The sequence below is a fragment of the Ochotona princeps genome, chromosome 16, assembly GCF_030435755.1.
Source record: "Ochotona princeps isolate mOchPri1 chromosome 16, mOchPri1.hap1, whole genome shotgun sequence".
NCBI lineage: Eukaryota > Metazoa > Chordata > Mammalia > Lagomorpha > Ochotonidae > Ochotona > Ochotona princeps.
The window spans coordinates 48,959,658-48,986,331 of NC_080847.1; the positions used below are offsets into that span (position 1 = coordinate 48,959,658).

General features: G+C 51.7%; 1 protein-coding gene across 5 annotated transcripts in view; it reads left to right on the top strand.

The window, feature by feature from the left end:
- The window catches only part of SIPA1L3 (signal induced proliferation associated 1 like 3), a 217,570-nt gene that overhangs the window by 114,748 nt on the left and 76,148 nt on the right, over positions 1-26,674 (top strand). For all 5 annotated transcript variants that reach the window (XM_058674384.1, XM_058674383.1, XM_004595068.2 and 2 more), the window contains 2 exons: positions 17,481-19,277; positions 22,374-22,504. In XM_058674384.1, the coding sequence (XP_058530367.1) occupies positions 17,762-19,277; positions 22,374-22,504 (1,647 nt within the window). In that variant the 5' untranslated portion in view covers positions 17,481-17,761. The remainder of the gene's footprint in view (positions 1-17,480; positions 19,278-22,373; positions 22,505-26,674) is intronic.

Genomic DNA, 26,674 nt, shown 5'->3' on the forward strand with positions numbered 1-26,674 from the left:
CCCCTAAACTTTCTTTCTCTCATCCTCCCACCCCCATACCTCCGCCTTTATCATTAAAATAAAAAAGTTTTAAAAAAATCTTGCCAGCTGCCGGAGACCATTACCCCAGGGTCCTCTTCCTCCCTTAGAAGCCACTGCTCTCTGGATTGTCAAAGTTTGTACCCGGTGTACACAACTCTAAATGACATGGTTCCTATTTTCCTAATTTTGAACTTTAGATAAACAGACACAAACTGTATGGTAGTACTTCCAAAAGTTTGTGGAAAATGGAATTAAGAGTTTATTTTGAAAAAAAAAAAAAAAAAAAGAGTTTATTTTGATGCAAAAAAAAATTGGAAATCCAGGCATAATAATAAGGGTGTTAAGAAAGTGCATGGAAGGACAGACATACAGCCTAGCAGTGAAGACAGTCCATACGCAGGTTCCCTAATGCAGACTCAAGAAGAAAGCCAGTGATAGCTCAGTAATGAGATTCCTGTCACCCACATGGACACCCTGGATTGTATTCCCTGCTCCCCACCTTGCACCGGGCCCAGCCCCAACCTCTGTGGGCATTTGGGGATGGAACAAGTAGGTGCACATGCTCTGTTCTTACCTCTAGCTTTGCCTCTCAAATCAATTTTTAAAAACTCATAGAAAAATGTATACTATGAACAGCCTATGAAATTTCAAATCCTTTGGTACCAATTTTGGGTTTTTTGGTTTTGTTTATTTTTATTTTGAATAATGTTTACATAATTAATTAAGCTGGGAGGATCAAGGATTAGAGAATAATGGATATGATCATTGTTTCCAGGTTTTCTATTTTTCCTGTGTCTGGGTGAACTTACTTTTAACATTTTGAGGTGCCTCCTTGTGTGTATGCTGTATCTGGCGTTCCTGTTCAGGATCATGCCTGAGAAATACACCCTGGTTTGGATGTCAGCTCATTGTTCATGCCAACGCTCATTTTCAGTAATACACAGAGTTATGAGTCTTAATATTTGTACATTTTGTTTAATGAATATTAGAAAAATATATATTTGAATCCAATATCAGTGTCATTAGGTAGGTGATTGGAAGACCTAACTTTAAGAAATAATAGTGCAAGGAGGCTTCAGTTGAGCCTAAGTGGGGATGTGCGTGACTCAAGGGTGTTTGGGAGGCTCATTATGGAGAAGTGAGTGAACACACAGTGCCACTCCCATCCCTTGGGGAGCCACTGTTATGCTGGATGTCAGCCTTCCAGATCTCTGCATTGACCTAGATAGATATGGAGAGGTTGGTAAATAGATGGGTGGGTGGACAGGTGGGTGGGAGTGTAAATAGATACTTAAGAGTTTTTGTCAATACTGTTTTTTTTTTTTTTTCAGTGTGACTGTATGTCATTTTACTGAATTATTTCTTCTTGAAGTTTGAGTTCTCTGTGTCAGGGTAGTGGGGAGCCCACTTGAAGCACTCAAGATGTTTGCCTGGAACACAGGGAGAGTAGAGGCCAGAACAATGCCACGCATGCCAGGGTCGCCTTCCCTTTAGCAGGTGGTTTGATATCTGTCTCCTGGGCTTTTTGGTATTTTTTTCCCAGTCATCTTAGCCAATTCCTCTGCTTCCCTGCAGATGTTGGGGATTTGGACTCTGGGAAGAGGTTCGCAGAGGGAGGGAGCAGGCAAAGGCTGCCTGGCCTGGAACGTACCCTTCTTGTTTAGTTCACATAGAATGTGACTCAGGTCAGCAGTGTTCAGGGCTGCAGCCATCTGTGTATGCACATGTGTGAGGGAAATGGAGGTAGCTGCAGAGACAAGGTCAGGGACATGGAGAGGCAGGGATAGAGGTGCAGAGGGATGGAGCAGTGGGACAGGGATGGGTGAGGAGCTAGCAGGGACACAGGTGCAGAGGGACAGAGTGGGACAGGGATGCAGAAGTAGGGGTAAGGGCAGGGGTGAGGAGATGGCGGGGATAGAGGTACAGAGGATTGGAACAGTGGGACAGAGATGCAGACATGGGTATAGGGGTGAAGAGATGACAGAGACAGAGGTACAGAGGGATGGAGAGGTGGGACTGGAATGCACACCTGGAGGAAGGGGTGAGGAGATGGTGGAGACATGTCTGGCACAGGTGCAGAGGGATGGAGCAATGGGACAGGGATGCAGATGGGATCAGAAGGGGGAGATGGGGACGGAACTCAGAACCATGAGAATTGGCTGCTTAAATGGGTGCGTGGTTGGCTGGTTAGGTAGTTGGTTAACTGACTGGTTAGTTACCTAACTATTCTAGCCAGGTGGCTGACTGATTGCCTGGGTTTTTTTTAAGTGTTTTTGTTGTTGTTGTTTGGTTGGTTGGTTGGTTTTTTGTTTGTTTTTGCTTTTTCACAGATTCGGAAAAGAATTCCTGGGAACTCACCCTGATCCCAGCACTGTTTTGGGTGCTACAGATGGCATAGGACAGTGGCCACTGGCCATTTGTATGGGTGTTTGACATTCCCCCTGCCCCTAGCCACCACCCCTGTGTGAATGTACTGCGTGTGCAGCTGTTTCTGTTGTCTGCATTGTTTAAATACTGATCTGGGATGTTGGGCTCAGCTGTGCCATTGGGTGTGCCTCCTGAGAGGTACCTTATGGGGCCATCTCCCTGGACAGAGCAACAGCCTGACAGAATGGCACTCTTACCCTGTGTGCTACCTCTGTATCAGTATGGATCCCAGGTGATCTGACACCCTAGAGTATGAGCCTTAGATTTCTGTCCTCAGTCACCAAAAATGAAGGGCATGCATTGCTCGAGCACCCACTATTTTCTTTTTTTATTATTTTTTTTTATTTTTTTAAAGATTTATTCATTTTATTACAGCCAGATATACACAGAGGAGGAGAGACAGAGGAAGATCTTCCATCCGATGATTCACTCCCCAAGTGAGCCGCAACAGGCCGATGTGCGCCGATCCGAAGCCGGGAACCTGGAACCTCTTCCGGGTCTCCCACACGGGTGCAGTGTCCCAATGCATTGGGCCGTCCTCAACTGCTTTCCCAGGCCACAAGCAGGGAGCTGGATGGGAAGTGGAGCTGCTGGGATTAGAACCGGCGCCCATATGGGATCCCGGGGCGTTCAAGGCGAGGACTTTAGCCGCTAGGCCACACTGCCGGGCCCGCACCCACTGTTTTCATAGGGCTGTCCCTGGTTTTTAAAGGCAACAGGAATAGTGACCACCAATTATCTCCAACTGGTTCAAGTCCCACTTCTACCTGTTCTCTTACTGGGTCATCTGGGGGGGGTTGGTTGCCTCTGTGTACCCCTCTGTGAAGTGGGGGCTATAGGAAGACTCTTAAGAGTCCTGTTAGGGATGCTGGTGTGAGGCCAGTGCTCATGAAGTGGGGACTGCCCTTGCCATATGCAGCTAAAGGAATAGCCCACTATAGTAGACCTCTAGCCTGAGCTCCTGCTTGCAGTTTCTGCTCAAAAAACTCCTGGCCATTTTTGCTCTCCTTTTGACAGTTCACACTCTTCCCAGACCTCCCTGGGCCTTGACCTCCCCTTTATGAAGGAGGATGGACATAGAACTGCCTCAGCAGCTAGTCAGGAGAGCTGAGGGCTGGTTCCAGTCACGTGCTTTGCACAAGGTCAGGCTCTCAGAGGTGCTGGATCCGTGGCTGGCTGCACTGGTGGGTGATGACCACCAGCATCTGGGTGCCAACCAGAATGACAAGGCCCAGCTGTGCATGTGTCCAGCTCGCTCCCTTCCTCTCCCCTCCCCTTCCCTCCTCTCCCTTCCCCTGCTGTCCCCTAGAGAACCTTCCTAGCCATGGCCTTCCAGGTGAGATCACTGCTGACCCCATCCCCACTGCCCTCAGGTGAGGACAAGCAGAGTGAGACGACCACCTACCCACCCACCCCCAGCCTGGTTCCCCCAAGAGCAGGACGGCAAGAACAGGGCTTTAACAGATGTTTTCTACAAGGATTTCCCGGCTCTATTTAATCAAGATAGGCAAATATTGATTTAATCACCAGGCCTAACAGATGTGATCTTAGCAGGTCTTGGTGGCAATTAGCTGGAATTAGTTTGCAGGTCGTCTTCATGCTGACAAGACATCATTTTCTAAAGAAAGCCTGGCCTGGCCACAGGCGTGAGCCCTAGAGGGAACCTTCTAAATATTTAACCATCAGTTTGGCCTGAGTAGTGGCCCATGAGAGTAGACTCACAAGCTGTGGGACCCAGTGCTACCCCAGAGTAAAGGCACTCAGGATTCAGGGTAGCAGCTGTCTACCCAGAAAATTCTAATAATTACAATAAGCAGCACAGCCACAGCAATACCTGCAGCTCGGTATTGAACCTGGTTAAGACCAGTGAGCTCAAGGACAGCCTGGAGCAGTGGCTATCCCCCAAATCAAGGCTCCCCAGAAGGGGACTGTCCTGACAGCAGAGGCCCCTTGCCTGGCACTGTCACGCCATCCTCACCACACACAAGCATGGTTGCAGCTTGTGGGTGGGCCTGGTGTGTGTGCCCATACCAGAAAGCAGCTCTTTCCAATTGTGCATTTCGAAGTCTGATTTGGAGTAAGACTGTGTCCAGAATTGGAACAAGATTCTCAGTCCCCATGTGCTGCAGGGGAGGTAGCGACACCCACAGGACGCTGCAGTGACTCTGAGGGGACACTTCCCCTTGGTGGTCCGGCTCTGGGGGTGCCGGGAAGCAGGAGTTACTGCTCCAGGGAGCCCCACGGGGAGCACAGAAGAACAAGGGTTCATTGCACAGCCACGATGGATTTGCTTAATTTTGGGTTTTGTTTGTTTTTAGTATTATTCAAATGAGAACATTAAAAACTAATCTTATGTCACTGTATGCCAAGTATATTTGAGTCTCTAATTATCAATTCACCACTTTCTTGAGGGTTAATCTGTTACTGCCTCCCCCCCTTTTTTTTAAAGATGTATTTAATTTTTTTAGATGAAAGATAAAGTTAAGGAGATACAAAGAGAAACCCTCCATCTGCTGGTTCACTCCACAGATGGCCATAACAGCTAGAACTGGGCCAGTCCAAAGCTAGGAGCCAGGAGCTACTTCCATGTCTCTCAAGGACCTGGGCCATCTTCTGCTGCTTTCCCAGGCGCATTAACTGGGAGCAGGGTGAGAAGTGGAGCAGCTGGAGCTTGAACTGGGAAGCAGGTGCCACAGGTGGATAATTAGTCTGCTACCCTACAGTGCCAGTCCCTGCTGCCTCTATTTACAGAGATCAAAACCAAGGTACAGAGTCACTTGTCCAAGGCCTAGTCTGTTAAGTGGTAAGGCCAGGAGTTGAACCTGGATAGTCTTGGCTGTATTGGCGATGCTGCTGCCACATCAGGAAAGAGAGCCAAGGCCTGGGGACGAGTGAGAAAGGCAACTACCAACTGCCTTTTTTTTTTTTTAACTTCCATCTCTCCTTATATAAACATTTAATCATACAGGCATTTAGCCTGCAGAAACTCAGCTGGAGTAAAAACAGAGAAGGCAGCGAGCATTAGGGGTGCTTTTCACTGGGGAGCATGTAACCCCAGGATAGGAGCCCATCTTCCCCTTGGTGCTCAGGGTGGAGCACCTTGCCAGGCTGTGGAGGGATCTGTTTGGAGGTTGGGTACCATTCAGACTTCTGGGTCCCAAAGCAAAACTGGCACAGGGACTGGCACCCCACTGGGGACTGTCAGTCTCTCCATTCTGCTTCTGTTTTACTCGGCCCCTGCTTTCCCTCACGCGCTTGCTTGTATGACCTAAAAGTTAATCCCAGCTTCTGACACGCCCTCCTTGTTGCTGTGGTGAGCATTTCCTTGTATGTTCACAAACATCGGAGAGTCCTGGAGGAAGACGTGCTAAACACAGCCCCGCCGTTTTGAACTCTCTCTTTTGAACTCAGTGAGGTTGAATTGGACTGACTTCTGCAGCTTGCCCCTTTCCCTTCTCAAGTCAGCAGAGAGTAAAACCACCATGCTCTGTTGTCTGTGTTCTAGTCCCAGAGCCGTCACTTTCTGGTTGAATGACCTGGGCTGGTTCTCTCAACCCCTGTGGCGTCCATTGCATTGGCTTTGAAATGAGGTTAGTGTTAGTCCCGCCCTCACAAGGATGCCCAGAGGATTCATGGATTGACAAATCTTAGACACGTTGAAGTCAGCAGCTCGTCTCATGGAGCTGCAGTGGCTTCTTGCGTACGTTACACCCAGGGCTCCTTACTTTTTATTGCTCAGGTATCTTATTCCCTGGAGTAGAGGTGCCCGCATTCACTGAACCTGGCCTCCAATGATGGGTATTGAGCTGGTCCCAGCTCTTGTGAATTAAAGAAATGCAAACACTGTGACAGTAGAATCATCAGGTACCTGTCTCAGTTTGACTGAAGGGCTGATTCCTAGAAATGGAATTACTGGATTAAAATAGAACGCACACCGAAAATGTCATTGCATGTCATTCCAACATATGTTCTTCCTGTTCTCCCATGGCGGGGGAATTATACCAATGTACCACCCTAAAAGCGGGACAGACAGGTTGCTTGGGAACTCTGACCCCAAGTAGGAGTCCCACCAGCTTGACCGTAAGGCTGTAGACAGTCACCTTTGGTCCTGTAGGTAGGAATGTGCCAGGGAGGTGCCAGGGAAGATTGCAGTTAAAACCCCAGTCCTCTGGGCCTTCTCACATTAAATGTGGAAGCACAGGTCTTCACGGCCGTGCCAGAGACCCCACTCACTGTTCTTGGAGCTGATAGAACAGTCTTTGCTGCGATGCTCTCTAATGAGATTTCTGAGATTTCCATCCATCTTATTTCCTGAGGGAGCCCCAAAGTAGGCCCTCAAGTGTGCAAACTTCCAATAAGATGAGAGAAAAAAAAGATTTTTTTTTTTTTAACCTGAGACCTGCTGAGCTGTTGCTGGCTTCTAGAATTTTGTCCCTCTGAATTGATTTTGAAGAAAATTGCATCATTCCTGTATTCCCATGCCATGTGCACTGGAACTGCCTCATCTTTTATTTAGAGCTCAGCAGCCAAGCCAGATTGTCCCAGCTGCTCCACCTGCCAACCACGTGACCTGACCACGCAACCTTTGCCTCCTCTATAGAACAGTGTAACAGACGTCCCGCATGACAACACACAAGTTAACGCGTGCCAGTGTGTAGTCCGAGCCTGACACATTGGGAGAACTTGTCAGTCCTCCTCCCCGCCATGTCAGCCCTTCCTCCTCCCCTGTACACAAGAACAAGTATGGCAGACCCCTGTCCACTCCAGACTTGGAGCTGTTCAAAAGATTAAGAAACACAAAAGATACTCCAAAATCCTGCAGATTGTAATCTTGGGAGTCCAGTGGAGGGAGGGAGGGTAGGACTCTTCTCCAGGGTGAGGGGTGAGGAGGGGCTGGTGACATTGAAGAGCCTGGGAGATGGGACATGGACAGCCCCATCTGGAGCACCATGAGGGTCACCAGTGCCCTTCATGCATAATTGCCACCAGGCATGACCCTCTGAGCAGCATCCACTCCTGTTGATCACCTGGTGCCACCCTATCGCACCTGCTGCCCGGGGCCTCTGTCACACCTGCCCTCCTACCTCACTGCTGAGTCGGCCCCAGCTCCTGTCAGCCTCCCCTCAGTGGTCCTGCCTCTCGAGTGCCTGGAGTGAGGCCCTCTTCTCCATGCTGTCTCTGGTCCTCCTGCCCTCAGCCCTGTGTGTGCACTGGAGCCAGCTGCCAAGCTTCTGAGAGCCTCTGGGTCCCCCACAAAGCCACTCTGGGGGCAGGGTGCGGTCAGACATCTGTGGCTTGTAAAAGCTGCTCCTACAGTACCTGGGGTGGACATCTGGAGAAAAGAGCTGCTGCCTTGGGACACCCTGGCCAACCTTGCTGGCCACCTCCAGCTTCCCTGCCCGCATACAGTAGCCTCACTCAGCACACCTGGTGCGTGGCCCTGGCCCGCCCTCTGTGCAGATCCCAGTTCAGGCGCTTCCTCTTCAGTGTGCCTTCCCAACCCCTCCATGTAAGTGCCTCTCACTGTGCCATAATGTTCCTAGCCCACATGCTTCACATATTATGTATTATATGTTGTATTCTTTTTTAAAAAAAATAAGATTTATTTATTTTTATTGGAAAGGCAGATACACAGAGAAGGGAGACATAGAGAAGAAGTTCTTCTGTCAGCTGGTTCACTCTTCAAGTGGCCGCAATGGTCGGAGCTGAACTAAACCATTTTGGAGCCAGGAGCTTCTTCCAGGTCTCCCATGCGGGAATAGGGTCCCAAGGCTTTGGACCGTCCTCAACTGCTTCCCCAGGCCACAGGCAGGGAGCTGAATGGAAAGTGGAGTAGCCGGGACATGAACCAATACCTATATGGGATCCCAGCAGATGCAACACAGGATTTAACCACTGGACTATTGCGCTGGGCCCTGTTGTGTTCTTTAAGTTCTACCTATTTTTTCATTCATTCATTCAAAAGTCAGTTATAAAGATAAGTTCCATCCACTGGTTCACTCCCCAGATGGCTACACCATCCAGTGCCCAGCCAGGCTGAAGCCAGGAACTTCATCCAGGTCTCCCACACTGAATGACAGGGATCTGGGTTTTTTGACCATCCTCAACTGCTTTCCTAGGCCATCAACAGAGAGCAGGGTTAGAAATGGAATAGGCAGGACCTGAACCAGTGCCCATATGGGATTGCCAGCCTTACAACTAGTAGTTTTACCCACTGTGCCACAACACCAGTCCCATGTCATGTTCTTTATCTTTTATATTTTACAATTATATACTGTATGTTATCCTTTACTGTGTGCTGTACATGTTGTATATTACACATTATGTTCCTTTCCTTTTACATGTTATGCATGATACTTTTTTTACCATATGCTTTGCACATTATATGTCTTGTTCCTTTACCATGTACTTTACAGATTACACCTTGTAGATCATGTTCCTTTACTTTGCACCCCATCCTTTGAAATGGCCTTGTTTGCTGTCTCTTTTTTTCCCACTGGCCTCCTGTACTGGACACAAATGTGTGGGAGCAGAAGCCTTTTCTGTACTGCTCAGTTACATCTTCATTATCTGTACAGGTAGCGCAGAGTAGCTGCCCTCACAAACAGTCCCAAGGGAGCTCTCACACATTGATACAGGTTCCCCCAGAGAGATACAAGAGATCCACAGTACTCTGAGAGCCCAAGCTTGGGACTGAATGAGGTCGATGAGAAAGGGAGGTAGTGTGGGGCAAGTAGTTCTTGGATTAAGTCTTTACAAAAATATTTATTTTTATTGGAAAGGCAAATATACAGAGAGGAGGAGAGACAGAGACGAAGATCTTCCATCCAATAGCTCACTCCCCAAGCAGCTGCAATGGCCGGAGCTGAGCCAATCCGAAGTCAGGAGCCAGGAGCTCTTCCGGGTCTCCACGCAGGTGCAGGGTCCCAAGGCTTTGGGCCATCCCCTACTGCTTTCCTAGACCACAAGCAGGGAGCTGAATGGGAAGCAGGGCCACCGGGATTAGAACCGGCGCCCATATGGGATCCTGGCACATGCAAGGTGAAGACATTAACCACTACGCTATCGTGCTGGGCCCTGGATTAAGTCTTGAGCAGAAACTACCGTTGTATGAGAAAGGACAGTAGGAATGTGATGTGCAGAAGCCCCGAGGCAGCAGGCAGCTGGAGGTGTGCACAGAACTGAAAGAAGGGCATTGTGACTTGGCCTGGGGAAGCAGGGAGCGGGAGCCTGAGGGCTGAGGCAGGGCATTTGAATTTTATCCCTGTGTTTATCCCTGCCTGCTAGGTAGACAAGGGCCCTTAGGAGAATGGGAGCAGAACCAGGAAAATGGGATTGGGATTATTCATCCAGTGCAAAGTCATGGCAGCTCAGTATGTGGGAGAGACAGGTGGCCTGGGACCTGTTGTCAGGGCTGGGGACGGTGAGTGGGAGGAGAGGAAGTGTGAAAGGCGGTGTTGAGTGGAAGGAGATGCTTTTCAGCTGACGCAGAAGCCGACGACCTGTTGCATTGCCGCTCTGACCAATACTCTGGTGCCCCACCTTGCTGGCAACTTCTTGGATATGTGACTCAGCTAGCCAGTGACAGGCAAGCACAGGCCATGTGTGTTGTTCCTGAATAGGAGCTATTGAAGGGCCATTGCATGGTTCAGCCACGTCTCATCTCTGAAACTGGCAGGGTCCCAGGGAAGAGCCCCTCTGTTGGCTAGGAGCTGAGGTGACAGACTCAGGTGGACAGCACCAAGAGCAAGAAGCAAGCTTTGCTTGGGGAAGCCCCGGAGCGTCTGTGACCGCAGGCAGCCTGTCCTGCCTGCTCTGAGACAGATTGAATTTGTGGAAGAAGAGGTACAAGGAGTTCGGGTTGGGAATGTTGGGTTGGCCATGTGTGAAAGATACCAGTGAGGTGACTTCAAGAAAGCTTGTGGGAAAATCAAATTGAAAGGTGTTTTATTTCACTGCAAAATATGGTGAAATCTACAAACAGCTTTGTTAGAGTTTTTGTCTTCATGAACCCTTTGAAGACATCCCACGTGTCTGGACTTCAGAATTATTTTGCACTGAAATAGTTAGCTTTGAATTCTGTTCTCCGTGAACCTCTTAAAGAACTCTTTTATGCAGTGATGTCAGCTAAGCAGGTGAGTCTGGAACTCAGCGAGCCGTTGGACCTGGAGGGCGTGTAATTATAGGGCGCCACAAAGGAAAGAGAACTTCAGAAGTCCAGAAGCTATCCCAGAGCGCAGCGAGGGCTGGAGCCTGAACTCAGGACCCCCTGACATGCAGGAGCTAGGGTCAGAACACAGTGCCATGTGGCCTCGGGCACAGTACTTCATCTGCTTGCCTCCTCAGTTTCCTCAGCTGTGAAATGGAGTGATAATGACACCTGCACTGTGAAGTTAACAAATTGCTTAGAAGAGAACCTGGCCCACAGAACATACATATCAACGTAGCTGCTGTTAGAGCTTGGTCTTGTTTGGTTAGTTACATTATATAACTATAATCCTCACTGATTACAAATGGAAAAGCGTTGGCTTCAGGTGCAGTTAGATCCAGAGTCTGATTACAGCTCCTAGATTCTGACACTCAGTCTCCTACACAGGTAGGTCTTGCCTCAGGGTCACAAGATGGCTGCTGTGATTCCATCCCTCATGTCCTCTCGTGATCCAGATAAGGAAAGCTCATTCTTCATCATTCCTGACAGTGGTGTCACTGGGTCTCCATGTTTCTGATCAGGTCAACCAGCGAGTTCCCGAGCAAGGGAAGGAACCCTACCTCTGGTCCATTGGGCAACCAGTTGGAAAGAGTGGGTTGCCAAAGAGAAATCTGGAAAAAAGGAATTATGAAGTGGCTGGGGAAGCAAACCGCAGGTGTCTGTCACTGGTAGGAAAGCTTATTCTTCCCCTTTCATCTGCCCCATAAGACACCATGCCCAGCAGACACTGTGGCCTCTGAAGCCAGTACGCCACAGCTATGGTGTTCGCCTGTTTGCTGTTCTAGCCTCTAGACTTCGGAGCTTCATGAGAAAGCCTCTCTCAGCTTCAGTTCCCCCACCTCTTCACAAGCACATACTGGAAGCATTGGACCCACGGACACACCGCAGTCGACTCCTCTAACAGGGGCCCAGGAATGATCCTGGATTCTGCCCTGCTCAGCTCTCCTTGCAGCTGAAGTAGCCGTACACATGAAAGGAAGGAGTGAGGGGAAGAGAGTGCTCTGGGAAAGATGCTCCCACTCTCTCCAGGTCTGATGGGGAGGAGTGCACTCATGTCCTCTGTCACCTGGGGCACAGTGCGAAGCATGGCTGGGGCACCAGCTGGTGACCGTGAGGTAAGAAACCCCAAGATAGAAACCAGCAGTACAGCAAGCGAGGCCGAGGGACGGGAGAGAGAGCGCACCTGACATCGCCGACCCATTTCTGCCACATCCAGGCTCCCGGTTACATGCGAGCCCGTGTCGTCACTGGCCGAGCCACTTCAGGCTGCTGGCATTACTTGCAACTGACTGCGCCAGTGCCACTACTCAGTCCTCGTGTTGCTGCTTTCTCTGAGGCTGCCCTAGATTTTCCCAGCCGCAGTCCCTCAGCTGCCTGCCTCGCACACAGCGCTGTGAATTAGTCAAGCTCCTGATGCCAGCAGCACAAGCCACACTTGGCCATATTGGACAGAAACAGAATTTATTGAAGACATAAAAGAATGAACAGGAGATTGAAGGAGCAATCTTTTTTTTTTTTTTTTTAAAGAAATCACAGCAGCACTAGAGGAAAGGAACCCCCAGATCCTCCGCAAAAGTCCAGCCACCACTCCTGTCAGTGCAGAGACCTCTCCTGTCGGGACCCTCTGTGAGTCCCACACAGAGGCCCGGGAGAGGCTGCCCAGCTGCTGAGCCCACACCCCAGGCCTGCCCCAGCTGTGCTTCTGCAGCGAGGCCAGTAGGGAAAATCATCCAAAGATACATGAAAGAATACTAGTCATAGCAGTGGCTGAGACAGAGGTGGTGTCAGCCCCACTTACAAATTGAAACTACGTCCCTGTCTCAGTGATCAGGCCGTGGCACGCCGGGACTTAAATCTGGTTCCTGTATGGATGCTGTGCTACTCCCCTAACTGGGCTGTTCCCAGTTAAGATGCAGATGCATTTAGGAAGGGGGAGTTCAGGAGCACAGAACCAGAAAGAGACCCAGGGGCTGGAGCCCCCGAGGCCTAGAGAGGCTGCGAGTGCTCTTCAACCTCTGATTATCGCAGGGAGACCTGGCTGTAGCAGCTCAGAGAAGGCATTGGTGCCAGGAGACCAGGGTCTGTGTGTCCACAGAAGAGATTGAGTGTTCCTGACTGAGCTGGGAGCAGAATGATACCAACAAAGCCCGTCTGTCCAGCAGTGCGGGTGTCAGCAGTTAGGCTTTTGTCTGGGCCACTGGTTTCCCAGCCAGCTCCAGCATGACTTCAGAGGACCAGTCCTCCCTCTGCTCCCTGTCCACACTGACCTGCTGGGGTCCAGCATCCAACAGGGTATGGTCCTAGGCTCAGGGATTCAGGGAGAACACCCCTGCCATTCTAGAACTGTTTGTGGCGGAGACCGTAAACAGAAAATGAACAAAATAATTTTCATTTTCTCAGGCAAAGCTGTAGCACCCTCTGATCACCACAGGATGGAAACCAGCAGCCCTTAACCAAATCCATTCCACAGGCTTGTTAGGTACTACCAAAAATTCACAGAAGGGCAGGCATTGTGGACACAGGCAGATAAGTCACCACTTGGATTGTCCACATCCCATCTCAGAGTGCCTGGTAGGGTTCCAACTACATGATACTTACCATAAAACACCTGGGAGGCAGTGAATGATGGTCCACATGCTTGGGTGCCTGCCACCTGTGTGACTTGGGTTGGGGAGGTGGTTCCAGGCTTTGGCCTGGCCCAGCCCCAGCTCTTGTAAGCATTTTGGAAGATCTCTAGCTACCTCTCCTCTGCCATCAGTCATCCAGCCTTCCAAATAAATAGGTAAATTGCTTTTAAAATAATTCATGAGAAATTAAAAGGTTGGTTTTGGAGCAAAAAGTTTTTTAAATCTATGTATCACTTTTTATATTATTTTCTACGAACTTTAAATTTTAAAAAATACACTTTTTATTTGAACGGTAGAATCCCAGAGAGAAAGGAGGAGATGCAGAGGGAGATCTTCCATGTGCTGGTTCACCCTCCTAATGGTAGCAAAGGCCAGGGCTGGATCAGGCCGAGTTGGGAGCCTGGAACTCCTACTGGCGCAAGGCCTCAAGCACTTGGGCCATCCTCCACTGCTTTCCCAGGCACATTAGCAGAAAACTAGATCAGAAGCAGAGCATCCAGGACAGTAACTGGTGTCTGTGTAGGAAGCTGGTGTTATAGGTTGAGGCTTAACGTGCTGTGCTACAGCACAGCACTTTCTCTGAATTTTTCAAAGATCACTGTTCTTTGTGGTCCCTTGTTGGTCTTTGCTATTGTTTGCAGTGTACTTTAGTATCAACTTTTTTTAAAGATTTATTTTTTACTTTTATTGGAAAGTCAGATATACAGAGAAGAGGAGAGACAGAGGAAGATCTTCTGTCTGTTGATTCACTCCCTGAATGGCCACAATGGCCGGAGTTGGGCCGATCTAAAGTCAGGAGCCCAGAGCCTCTTCCAGGTCTCCCACGCCGCTGCCGGATCCCAAGGCTTTGGTCAGTCCTCGACTGCTTTCCCATTCCACAAGCAGGGAGACGGACGGGAAGCAGGGATGCCAGGATTAGAACCTACGCCCTTATGGGATCCCAGCATGTGCAAGGTGAGGACTTTAGCTGCTAGGCCATCACACTGGGCCCTAGTATTGACTTTTTAAAATTAGCTTCATTTGAAACACAAACTGCCAGGGTTCCCATCCTCTGGTTCATTCTTCTAAATTCCTGCAATAGCCAGAACCAGGCCAGCTGAAGTCAGAAGCCGGGAGCCCAACCCAGGTCTCCCACGTGAGTGACAGAGGCTTAAGCACTGGGTCATCACCTGCTGCCTCCCATGCTGTGCATCCGCAGGACGCTGGGAATCAAACCCGGGCACTGTGATACAGCATGCAGGCATCTTACCAGCCAGGCAAATGCTTGCCTCTTACTGAAGCCAGGTAATATCTGGATAATACCAAAGGTGACCGGCAGGATGCTTGAAAAGCAGAGCTGTCTCCTTGCCTTGGTTTGACACACCTTTGTCTATTGCGGATGTAGCATAGCTCAGGTCCTCATGGGTTGGGGGACTGGTGAGTGCTGAGGACAGCTGTGAGGCACAGGAAGGACGTGGGAACATGAAGTGGGAGGGCACATACACATGTGTAGGCGCATGGGCACACACGGGCAGCCAGTGTCGGCCTCTTGATGCTCCTGGAGCTGCTGTGCCTGGCTGCTGGTCAGTTGTCAGTGTTTGCTTTTTGAATAGGAAGTGTTGCCCACAGCTCCAGGTGTCTGACTCCTCTTGAGAGATCAAATGATGTGGCAGACACATTTCTGCGAGGCTAAACTGGAAGGAGTAGAAGCCCACTTGCCTCCTCAGAAGAGGCCCCTGCTGTCCAGGTCACTGCAGCCTCGCCCACTTCCATGGAGCAGTTGCTCCTCTGTGCTGCCTCCCCTGCTGTCTACAGGAGTTGTCGGTGTGCTCACGGAGCACAAGGACACACAAAGCCTGCTCCCCTGGCTTCCCGTCTGCTCGCACTCTCCTGGGCTCACCTGTTGTTGGACTCCATGAACCTGGTTTAGCTTCCCTGTGCGTCTGTCAGTTCACTCTCGTCTGGCTCTGGGCACAAGTTTTAAAACGACCGTGCACATGCACCCACACAAAGGCAACCTTGTACTTCCTCACACAGGAAGCACCAGTAGTCAGCACCAGAACAGTCGTGGCCAGCTCTAGGTTAAGGGGAAGAAAAGTTACTGGACACCTTGATCCCAGTGCCCAGCACTCTCCCGCCCAGAACAAAATCAGTTCTGTTGGCAGGAGGAGGGACACGGTGGCCCACTTTCCCCTTCCTCTCTAGCACAGGGTTTCGTCTTCCAGACGTTCAAGGGCAAGACAAAGCCCAGTGTTTCATACTGCAGGACACAGCGTGAACTCCCTCCCCAGAGGCCTGTGGCTCGGGAGGCACTGAACCTCAAGTTTCGGTCAAGACTATCCTTTGCATGCAGCATGTGGTGACCCTGTGTCCTGGACACTATTTCAGGTTCTAGGGCTGCATCAGTGAACAAGAGAGACATCCCCATTAATGTGGATACATCCCCACCCTTCCGGAGCTGGCATTTTAGTGGTGGGGCAGTCATTGAGTGACTAACGACCAAAATAACCTCAGCTGTTGATGATAGCTAAGAAAAATTGAGGGCCAGTGCCATGGCATAACGTATTAAGCCACCACTTACAGCACCAGCATCCCATATGAGTGCCAGTTTAAGCCCTGGTTGTTCCACATCCCATCCAGCTCCCTGCATTATACCTGGGAAAGCGGTAAAACATGGTCCAAGTCCTTGGTCCTGTGCCACCCATGTGAGAGACCCAAAAGAAGCTTTTGACTTCAACCTGGCCCAACTCTGTCATTGCGGACATTTGGGGAGTGAACTAGGGGATGGGATCTCACTGTCTTTCCTTCTCTCTATGTAACTGCTTTTGAAATAAGTCTTTAAAAAGGAAAAAGCAGAGTGGGTGAAAAAGACTTTGAAAAGAGTGCTCAGAGGTTTGGGAAGAGCTGACACCAGGGGAAGGAGCCACCTGGAAGGATATCTAGATATCCTGGGTCAGGCGTGATGCGTCCGAACGGAAAAGAAGACTGGTGAGATCAGAGGTTAGTCAGGGAGACCTGCAAGAGCCAGATCCTGTGGGCCCCTGGCCGGTGGGTGGGGGTGAGGCCCTGGGGAGGTCTCAGCAAGAAACTGACAGGATCTGCTCACAGTGATCAGTGAGCCACACAGCCTTCTGGAGACATTACCACCCCTCCGTCCCCTGCAATCCCCCCTGCTCGTGTTGACTCATTCCTCATGCTCACTTCCTTTCTGGGGAGTAGCTGGGTGGGGCAGACTGCAGGACAGCTGCCCAATTGTCTGGCCTCTGTGCAGCTGCCAGGTTACAGGAAATACAGGGGTCGGAAGAATAAGTTCATTGGTGCCCACAAGGATTCCAGAACAGGGAACCACTACAGGACACATGACTCCATTCCCCCAGCAAGTAGATGACATCAAAATTAAGGAGGGATGGGGCCCGGTGCAGTGACCTAGTGACTAAAGTCCTCACCTTGCATGTGCCAGGATCCCATTTGGGCATCAGTTCTAATCCTGTCATCCCTGCTTCCCATCCATCTCCTTGCTTGTGGAATCGGAAAGCAGTCAAAGACTGCCCAATGCCTTGGGACCCTGCATCAGCCTGGGAGACCTGGAAGAGGCTCTGGGCTCCTGGCTTCAGATCGGCCCAGCTCCAGCCATTGTAGCCACTTGGGGAGTGAATCAGTGGACAGATCTTCCTCTCTGTCTCTCCTCCTTTGTATGTCTGACTTTGCAATAAAAATAAATCTTTAAAAAAAATTTAAGGAAGAGATTGCAAAGAAGAGATCTAGGAAAAGTACTTGCCAGGGCGTGGTGTGGGTCTCCTTTGGGTCCTAATTTAAATGAACCAGTCAGTCTGTTGAGATGGTGAGGAAACTGATACAGCCAGGGTGTGGAGTGTTACTGATGCATCCATGTTCCTTTAGCTGAAAATGACAGACCTGATCTGCTAGAGATACAAGCCAAAATATTTACAAGTGGGCTGACCTGAGGTCTGAAATTTACACTTAAAAAAAAAATCTGTCAGAAACAAAGAGTGTGGCTGGGGGCGGAAGGACAGGTGAGAAGCGTCTCCCTGCTTGGGGAGTTGGCAGGGTGATTCCTTGCAGCCTTCCTTTTGCTGTTCAGTGCATCTGGAAGCGTCTGTAATAAAATGGACTCCAAAGTGAGTGAAGCTATTCCCCCAGAGCTGGAAGCAGTCACATCTGGTCGTATCTCATTTGTCCCTTTGCTTCCTCTGCAGCATGGCCGGGAGGACACCCTTGCCGCCCGCTCTGCCCTGCTGAGCTGCTCCATCAGGAGCCCCCGGGACAGCCCCTGCCTCCCAAGATTGTCCTGGCTCAGCTGTCCACAGCGATGGTGGAGAACTGGACTGCACAGGCTCACAACCTTCGCGTCTGGTTTCAGGGGCCAGCATCCTTCATCTTGGGCCTGGCGGCCCTGAACAATGGCTGAGGGCCAGGGGACCCCATAGAGCCACACCACAGCTTGCAGGGCCCGGCAGCGCTCCAGTGCCCGTGGACTATGACCACCTATCGGCCCCTTCCCAGTGATGGCGTCGACCTGGCAGCCAGCTGTGGGGCCAGAGGCGCTGACGTCCTCCCTGGGCCACACACAGGGGACTACACTCCCATGGGATTCTGGGCCCAAAATGGCAGCATGTCCCAGCCTCTCAGTGAGAACCCAGCCACCTCTACCACCCGCCCCAGCCCCACCACCCCTGCAATGCCCAAGATGGGCGTGCGCGCGCGAGTGGCGGACTGGCCCCCCAAACGGGAGGCTCTGAGGGAACAGAGCAACCCGAGCCCCTCCCAGGACGCAGATGGCATGAAGGCCACCAAAGTAGCCCACTCCGTGAGGAGTGTGCAGAACGGGCAGCCTCCCGCCAGCACTCCAGCTTCCTCAGGGTCCAGAGCCTTCCACCGACTCTCCAGGAGAAGGTCCAAAGATGTAGAATTCCAGGATGGGTGGCCTCGGTCACCGGGCAGGGCCTTCCTCCCACTGCGACACCGCAGCAGCAGCGAGATCACCCTCAGCGAGTGTGACGTGGAGGAGGTAGGGGAGCCGCGGGGCAGCCGGCACACAGGTGCATTGCCCCTCTTCCGGGAGTACGGCAGCACCTCCTCCATCGATGTGCAGGGAGTGCCCGAGCAGAGCTTCTTTGACATTCTCAATGAGTTCCGCAATGAGCAGCCCGAAGCCCGCGGCTCCCAGACACTGACCGAACTCCTACGGGCAGATCCCGGTGCACATCTCACGGGGAGCAGTGGTGGCACCAAGGGGGACCCCCGCAACGGGCATCCCTGCAAGGACAGTCTCCTCCCCTTGCATCCCATGAAGGAGAAGGAGAAGGCCCGCAAGAAACCTGTACGGGGCCTTGGCAGCGGAGACACTGTGGACTCATCCATCTTCCGCAAGCTGCGGAGCAGTAAACCAGAGGGTGAAACAGGCCGGTCGCCCGGAGAGGCCGAAGAGGGGCGGAGCCCCCCAGAAGTCAGTCGACCGTGGGTGTGCCAGAAGAGCTTCGCCCACTTTGACGTGCAGAGCATGCTGTTCGACCTCAACGAGGCAGCGGCCAACAGGGTGGCCGTGGCACAGCGACGCAACACCACCACGGGGGCCTCGGCGGCGTCTGCTGCCTCAGCCATGGCCTCTGTAACAGCGTCACGGACCCACAGCCTGGGCGGCCTGGACCCTGCCTTCACCAGCACGGAGGACCTCAACTGCAAGGAGAACCTGGAGCAGGACCTCGGGGACGACAACAGCAACGACCTGCTGCTCAGCTGCCCACACTTCCGCAACGAGATCGGGGGCGAGTGTGAGCGCAACGTGAGCTTCTCGCGGGCCTCCGCGGGCTCTCCAGGCAGCACTGAGGGCACCCTGGCCGAGCCCAGTCTGAGCTGCTACCGCACCAACGCCAGCATCTCGGTGCTAGAGGTCCCCAAGGAGCAGCAGAGAACGCAGAGTCGGCCCCGGCAGTACAGCATTGAGCATGTGGACCTGGGTGCCCGCTACTACCAGGACTACTTCGTAGGCAAAGGTGATGCGGTGGGGGGACAGTAGGGGAGAATGGAGGGGTTGCCGCTTGTCCTTGCCCTTGGGGCTCTCCCTGCTCCTTTATTATTTCTGTGCCAGTCTCTGTTCCTCTCTTAGGCCATGGCAGGAATCAGAATTCCTTCTAGAAGGTTAGACGGAGGCAGGAACTGAGTTGCTGCCAGCACCCAGTCCTGGGTCCTAGTCTGAGTAAAGCCTCAGAGTCCCCAGGAGACAATAGATAGCAAACATGGGCGTGGAGTAGCCATGCCCTGATACAGGACTGACCAGCCTCCAACAATAGCCCACCTGCCTGGTAAGACAGACGTGCTGGGTCACACGCATGACGGGCCCCAGGAGGCCACTGCTAGGGAGAAGAGTGCAGCATGGAAGAGGGACCTGGAGGGTCAGGTGGGTGCTGCAGCTTTGGTCAGGGCCATCACCAGCCCAGGCCATGAGGTCCTCAGTGTAGATCGGGGACTGTGTTCCCAGCTCAGGCAGCAACAGTCCTGAAACATTAGAGGGGCAGGAAAGAGGCCGGGGTTGTTGACTGAGTGGGAGGTGACAGGGTCAGATCCTGGAAGGCTTTGAGAGCCACACTGAGGACTCATTTTACCCTGGGCAGGAGGGGAAGGGGGTACCTAGTCTGGTTCCAGTACCCACAACCTCCCTCTGGATAGCAGGGAGACCAGGGAGGAGCCTGCTGTGGCAGCCCAGGTGGGAGATGATGGCCAGGGTCCAGGAAGGGAGCCCGAGAGTGGGGAAGAATCCTAAGGGTTCTTTCTGGCCCCGTTGTGATCTCAGCACCTTTGTGTGAAGGGCATCAACACGAGGAGGAGATGTGCTGCATGTATCCTGGGCTCCCTGCCCCTGTCGTACAATCCTAAGAGGCCGCACAGCCCCACGCAGAAACCACAAAGCCAGCCGACTGCAGGGCCTGGCAGCCCCTGCCTAGCTCCCGCTGACTGTGGCCACTTGTGCAAGGCAGGCAAACCCAGGGTGGCCGGCCTTTCTGATTGTGATGATTCGGATGCTTTTATTGTATGTGGCCTCTGCTGGTTTCACATGCTAGTAGCTGTATCAATTTAGAGTTGCTAGTGACCAGCTTAGAAAATGTGGAAACATCTCTCCTACACAGAAGCCTAATGGTCAGCAGCCCGGGACCTGTGTGGTTGCTGTCCAGCATCAGTGGAATGGCAGGCCTCAGGGTGGTCCATCTGGGCCAGGAAGGCTGCTAGAGCATCAGCCACCACATCCATGTGTCCTGGCAGGAACAAGGGGAGGAGAGTAAGGACAAAAGGCACCTCTTTGTTGTTAAGTCAGCTCCCTTCAAAGAGCCACCAAATCCACATGCTAGCCACTCCCATATACAAGAAAGCTGGGGAATGTGACTTTTTAACTTTTCTTCTAAGAATAGAAAGTTTTTCTTAAAAGGAAAAAGGGAAGAATGGGTTATGGGTAGGCAGCTAGTACTCCACAGCAACCACGAATTTTCTAGAAAATAATAAACGGTGGCCAAAGTTGCCCCCACAAAGCCCCAGGTTGAATGTTTTCTAAGCTAGTCACTGAGTGTGGGCTGTCCGGTCTGTAGCTTGTTAGATGTGTGGCCATCTTTGTGAGGTCTAGAGGCGGCTGTAGGAGCATCACAAGCCCACAGTACAGAGATTGCAAGTAGAGGAAGTTCCAGAAGTTGCTAACCAGGAGAGAGGCAGCAATATTTCACATTCATGTCACGTGAAATAAGCCTCAAGGTTAAGTCCTTGTCAGAGGAGTTGAGAAGGCTGTTTTATGTTGGTCTTTGAAAATTGCCAAGAAGCTCTAGAGTTAGGGGCTTTTGTGTACCTGCAGAAGCTGGCTTAGGGGCCAGGGATAAAATTGGAGAAGGCTGCAAGGAGGAGTGGATACACAGTCCTGGTGATGGGCAAGACAGGGTATTGCTGAAATTCCTGGATTCAAGAGCCAGAAAACATGGATGTAAAGGGAAGCGATAATCTGATCAAAGCTGGCCGTTCCATTTAGATAGATGCACTCTGTGCCTAGCCCTGGCAGTCCTTGAAGGTGGCTCAAGTCAAGACTCAGAATACTTAGTTCTCAGTCGGGCAGGTGGTAATTCCTCCTCATGGAAGTTCCAGAACACCATTCTCTTTCTGACGTGGATTGCTCTGAGTCCCAGGAGCTCATTAGTCCATGATCCCTGAGCACCAACTGCATGCTGGTCCTTCCACAGTGCTGGGCATGCACTAATGGGAAAGCCGGTCGTCACCTGTCACTGCTCTCGAGCAAGCTGGTGTTCAAGGAGTACAGTCCTAGTAGTCCTCTGAACCCCTGCAGAGGTTGTTCTGATGGGGACCGTGAACTGACTCCGTGTTTTGACCTTAGATGAATCTTTGGTTCACCCAGAATGTCCAGTGACAAGAACCGTCAGTTGAATGCTCAGGGGTCAGGAGGGAGAAGGGACTGCTGGCAGCACCCTTGAGTCCGTGCCGTGTAGACTCGGGTGAGGCCAGGCTGCTCATGGCTTCCCAGCAGAGGCAGGAGGTTCCTGGGTTCTTGCTAGCTTAATCCTCTCAGTTGTGCAGAGGAGAGGGTCTGTCCCAGTCCCATTTTACTGCTAAGAGTACGGTGAGCAACTTGGCCAGGGCCATGACTTAGGAGGGCCAGAGTCCCGATGACAGCCTGTAGGCAGCAGAATCCTACCCACTGTGTGGGAGCAAACTGGCAGCTAAGTCAAGTGATGCCGAGCTGGGCTTAATCTCAGCCAGGCCAGCTGTATTATGTGCTGCACATGGTACTAAGAGTCTTACATTTATAGTTTTATCTTACCTTCGTATTTCTGAACTGTGGGTTGAATCAAGGCTCCCATTTCTTGGATGAGAACACTGAGCCCCAAAATGTTCTATGTTAGTAGGGGTGGTACAGTAAGGTAGCTTTTACAAACTGAATTAGTTTCTCCATTGAGTATGACTATAACCAAGCATGAGAGTGGGTGAGCAGGATCCCACAGGTTGCACAAGAGCCTGCCACCTGTCCTCCCCTCAGCTGGAGGGCCACGACCTATGTCCCTGAATCTCTGCTCAACACCTTCTTCCCCTTCTCCCTCCAGAGCATGCCAATTATTTTGGCGTGGATGAGAAGCTGGGGCCAGTGGCCGTGAGCATCAAACGGGAGAAGCTGGAAGACCACAAAGATCACGGGCCTCAGTACCAGTACAGGATCATCTTCCGGACCCGTGAGGTAGGTCTCATCCCTGCGGTCGTTAGTACATAAATGGTAACAAGCCACTCTGCTCCGCATGCCCTTCCTCAGTGCCAGCTTGTGGGCACAAGTGCTCCCCCCTGCTTCACCCACACAGCACTCTCTGCAGCTTCAGGAGAAGGGGAAAGAAGGAAACGAAGACCCAAAAATTAAATGACTTGCACAGGATCAGAAAATAAGCAGCCAAGCTGGGCTTTGAATCCAGTGTACCTGACTTTGGAGCCCAAGATTGCAAAATCTATTTGCAAGAGATTAGCTGTAGTTAATCGAAGAAGCCAAGGAGGGAGGAAAGAGATCATTTCAGGATTATGAGGAATGCTGCATAATGGAAAGGAGAATGAAGACAACAGCCTCAGGCCTGGCAGGAACTGGGGAGTCTGGACAGGTTCTGCTGTTAAGCTCATCAAGATTTTCCATTCTGGGGAGAGAATCCCCATGTCACACTCACGTGACCTGACTTGCCCCCAGATTAAATGGCAGCTGTGACCAAGGGGGAAGGCCTGTCAGGGACATCCTCGCTCTAATAGGACTCTAAATTATTATAAGTGACAGCAGTCTCTTTGTTAGTGCCTTAAGCCAGAAAGGGAATTCACTGGTTCACATATCCAGGTATAGAGCTAGCTTCAGGCATAGCTGGGGTCTGAGTCCCCCACTTAATAGCCTCATTTTATCTCCTGCTTGGCTGGGCTCAGCTTATGCTGTGAGTGCCGTTCCCTCTTCTTAGTGGAGACTGGCTGTGTGATTCTCCCCTGCCTTTACACCTTCCCATTCTAAAGCATCTGCAGCATCTCCAGAGACAGCCGTGGCTGGCTTTGCTTGTATCACAAGCCCCACGCCCCAAGCCAGTCATCGTGATTGGGATGATAGAGGAAACTGGCCAGATCTAGGACATGACTCCACCCTGGGTCCGGGGACAGAGGCAGAGTGCTGTGATTGGCAGTTCCATTGGAGTCGCCTGCAGGAGGAAGCAGGGCAGTTAGTTCCCCAGGAGAGACAAGCTAGGCAAGGAAACATTTCCAAAAAGACCCACCCAAGTAAATCTTGCAAAAAGATTTCCAAACGACCCATGAAAAGTAGATCTTCCAGAAAAAGGGCAGTAATCAGTTAGGCAGGAGTTCCAAAATGGGCCTTCCACACTGCAGCACTGCCTCCACCCACATAGACCTGGCCTTTTCCCAGGCCTGAAATCCCAGCAGGCACTGCTGTCTAGGATTTTGGACTGAGGACCAGCCATATCCTGGACCTCACCCAGACTGGCAAATGTTTCACTGAGGGTCCTCACCCCTTCCCCTGATGCAGACCTTCCCACTGAGTGGGGGAGGGGGATGGGGATGGCAGGGAAGCTTGGCGGCAGAGGAGCAAAGGCAGCTCCAAAACCACAGGCCCCAGACCACAGGTGCTCCCAGCCCATCTCCTGCGGCCCACCTTTCTGACTGGATGAGCACCCGGACAAGATGTGAGGTGACAGCTCACACCACATCAGACTGTTTCCAGACACGTGGGCAACTGCTGGGTGAGTTGACAACTGTGATCATATACCAGCACAACATATACCTGGCACAACTCGACTTCATGCCCTGTGGTGGACGTTGTTCTATGTCCTTTGTGTGTGTTAACCCACTGACATCACCGCTATGTGACGAAGGCTCTGTTGTCCTCATTTATTTAGGACAAACCAGACACAGAGAGGTTAGGGACTTGCCAACCACACCCTGGAGTATAGCAGAGTGGGTGGCTGGCTGTGCTGTAGCCGCTATACACCACACTCCGGGTTGTGACTGGCTGGGCTCTGACTGCACTCATGGGATGCATGAGTTACAAGCTCAGCCAAAGCCAGCATTGTTGTTTTTCAGACAACAGACTGTGCTGAATGAATTTTTAAAATACCAGACTGTATCACAGGTCCTGAGAGCCCCTGGAGCTTTATTACCTGGATCTTGGGTCAGAGTGTGGCCATCCTGTTGGAGGTCCCCATGCAGTTGTTTTAAGAGTGACTTGATTAAGGAAAAAAAGGAGGGCTACCCTGCAGTGCCCACAAAGCCAACCTCCGAGAACCCTAGTCCACCCCAGGCTCAGTACAGCAAGGCCCTTGCATCTCATATTCACAGGTCTGGGATACCACCATTTGCCAGCCCTCCTGGGCACAGAGGGAACAGGAGTGAGCGAGGCAGCAGAGATGTTCCTTGGCCTGCATGCTTGTGAGGGAGACAGACGAGATACAAGAAACTATAGGAAATCAGACTGTGTGGCCCATCATGGCACAACAGAAAGCAGAGCAACAGAGGGAAGGGAGTGTCGGATTTTTGAACAGGATGATGAAGAGGCCTTACTGAGAAGATGGCATTGGGTGTGGACTTGAAGGTGAGAGGGAGAACAACATTCAGGCAGCAGAACCAGCGAATGCAGAGGTTTGGACACCTGCCATGAGTCCTGGTCCTGCCACTCAGCTCCAAAGCCTTAGGCAAGTGACTTCCCTTCTCAGAGCTCCCATTCCCCTCCTGAAAATCCCAGGTTTAACAGGGCCTGTGGCATTGCACAGCTTGGGCTTGGGCAGGTTGCACACAACAAGCAGTGCTTGGCTGGGCAGTTGGGGAAAGCCCGTGAAGTTTGCCATCAGGAGGGGGTCTCGGTTTCTCATCTGCTTGCCACAGTCAAGTCAGCCCTCTCAACTGTAGCACCTCTTAGGGTTCACAACTACAAGGAGGCCTTTGTCTGCCCTCACGCACTCATGGGTTTAGTCCAGGCACAGCCCCATCATGTAGAGCCAGAGGCGGGGGCAGTGGGCGGCAAGCCTTGCCTCACTCCTTCCTAAGGCCCTTCCCCTCACGGAGGCAGAGCAGAGGGTCACACAGCCCTGAAGGAACAACTGCTATAGTCATTGCTCACACTCTGGGCACACGTTAGTGCCGCACACTGTCCTGAGAGTTTTATGTGCCCTGACACGTCAGATCCCCTCGGTTCTCCTATAACACGGGGTCCCGTTGTCATCCCCATGCTACCAGTGAGAACTTTGAGGCCCCGATTGATGATCACCTGTCAGGATGCAGCAGCAACAGAGGCAGGCCGAGGGCCCAGGCTGCCTGGCTCCTGAGCCGTGCCTTTAGGCCTTGTTCCATGGTGCCTGTCAGGTCAAGTGCCGAAGTCTGGCCCTGGGTTCAGTGCAGCTCCAGCTTTTCCCTAGCCACGTGACCTTGGTCAGAATATTCTCTCTGTGCACCTTTCCAGCTAGAGAAGTGAGAAGAACCTCCAGACTGCTGTCCATCCAGGGGTGACACCAGGCTGCAGGGCAGCAGTGCTCAGCATGCCAGACACAATCGTGACTGGCACCATGCCATCATCATCATTCCTTCCTGAGAAGCCGGAGAACCATGCTGGGAGCAGGGATTGAGCTTGCGGACAGAGTTCTGTCCTCCTGTCCACAAGCACATGCCCTAGGATCCTGTAAACCAAGACATCGGGGGCTAGAGCAAAGGACCCAGGCTGTCTTCCAAGCCAACCAGCTGGCCTGGCCCAGATGGCCACCCACTGGCCGCCAAGCAGACAGTGTCAAGTGGGCCCACAGCTCCCAGCAGATGGGCTGTGAGCATTGGCAGCACCAGGCTTCCCACTGAGGCAGGAACAGACTTAGAGCTGGGCGTTGGCACCACACTCCTAATCACCAGCTCCACACCCCAGAAAACCTGGATCGGACAAGTCCCAGGCTAGGACTGCTCTGTCCTGAACCCCTTTGCTGGCACAAAAGACTGCACAGCCCAGCAGGCCTGGCAAACATTAGGGGAGTTTTTAATTTAACTATTTTTGAGGCAGCAGATAAGGAGCCGCAAATAAAAAGGTTCTCCATCCACTGGTTCCCTCCCAAATGGCTCCAGCAGCCTGGCCTGTGCCAGGCTGAAGCCAGGAGCCAGAAACTCCATCCTTTTCTCCCACATGGGTGGCAGGGACCCACAAACTTAGATTATCTCCCATTGCCTTCCCAGGCTCATTAGCGAGAAGACGGACTAGAAATAGAGTAGCTGGTACAAGATTCTGGCATCTGTTAAGGACAGCTGTTTAGCTTATCCCATTACAACACAGCCACACACATGCACTTTTATAGGATGTAGTTTTGATAAGACTCTAAATATAATTTTTCATTATCAGTGGTTTTTT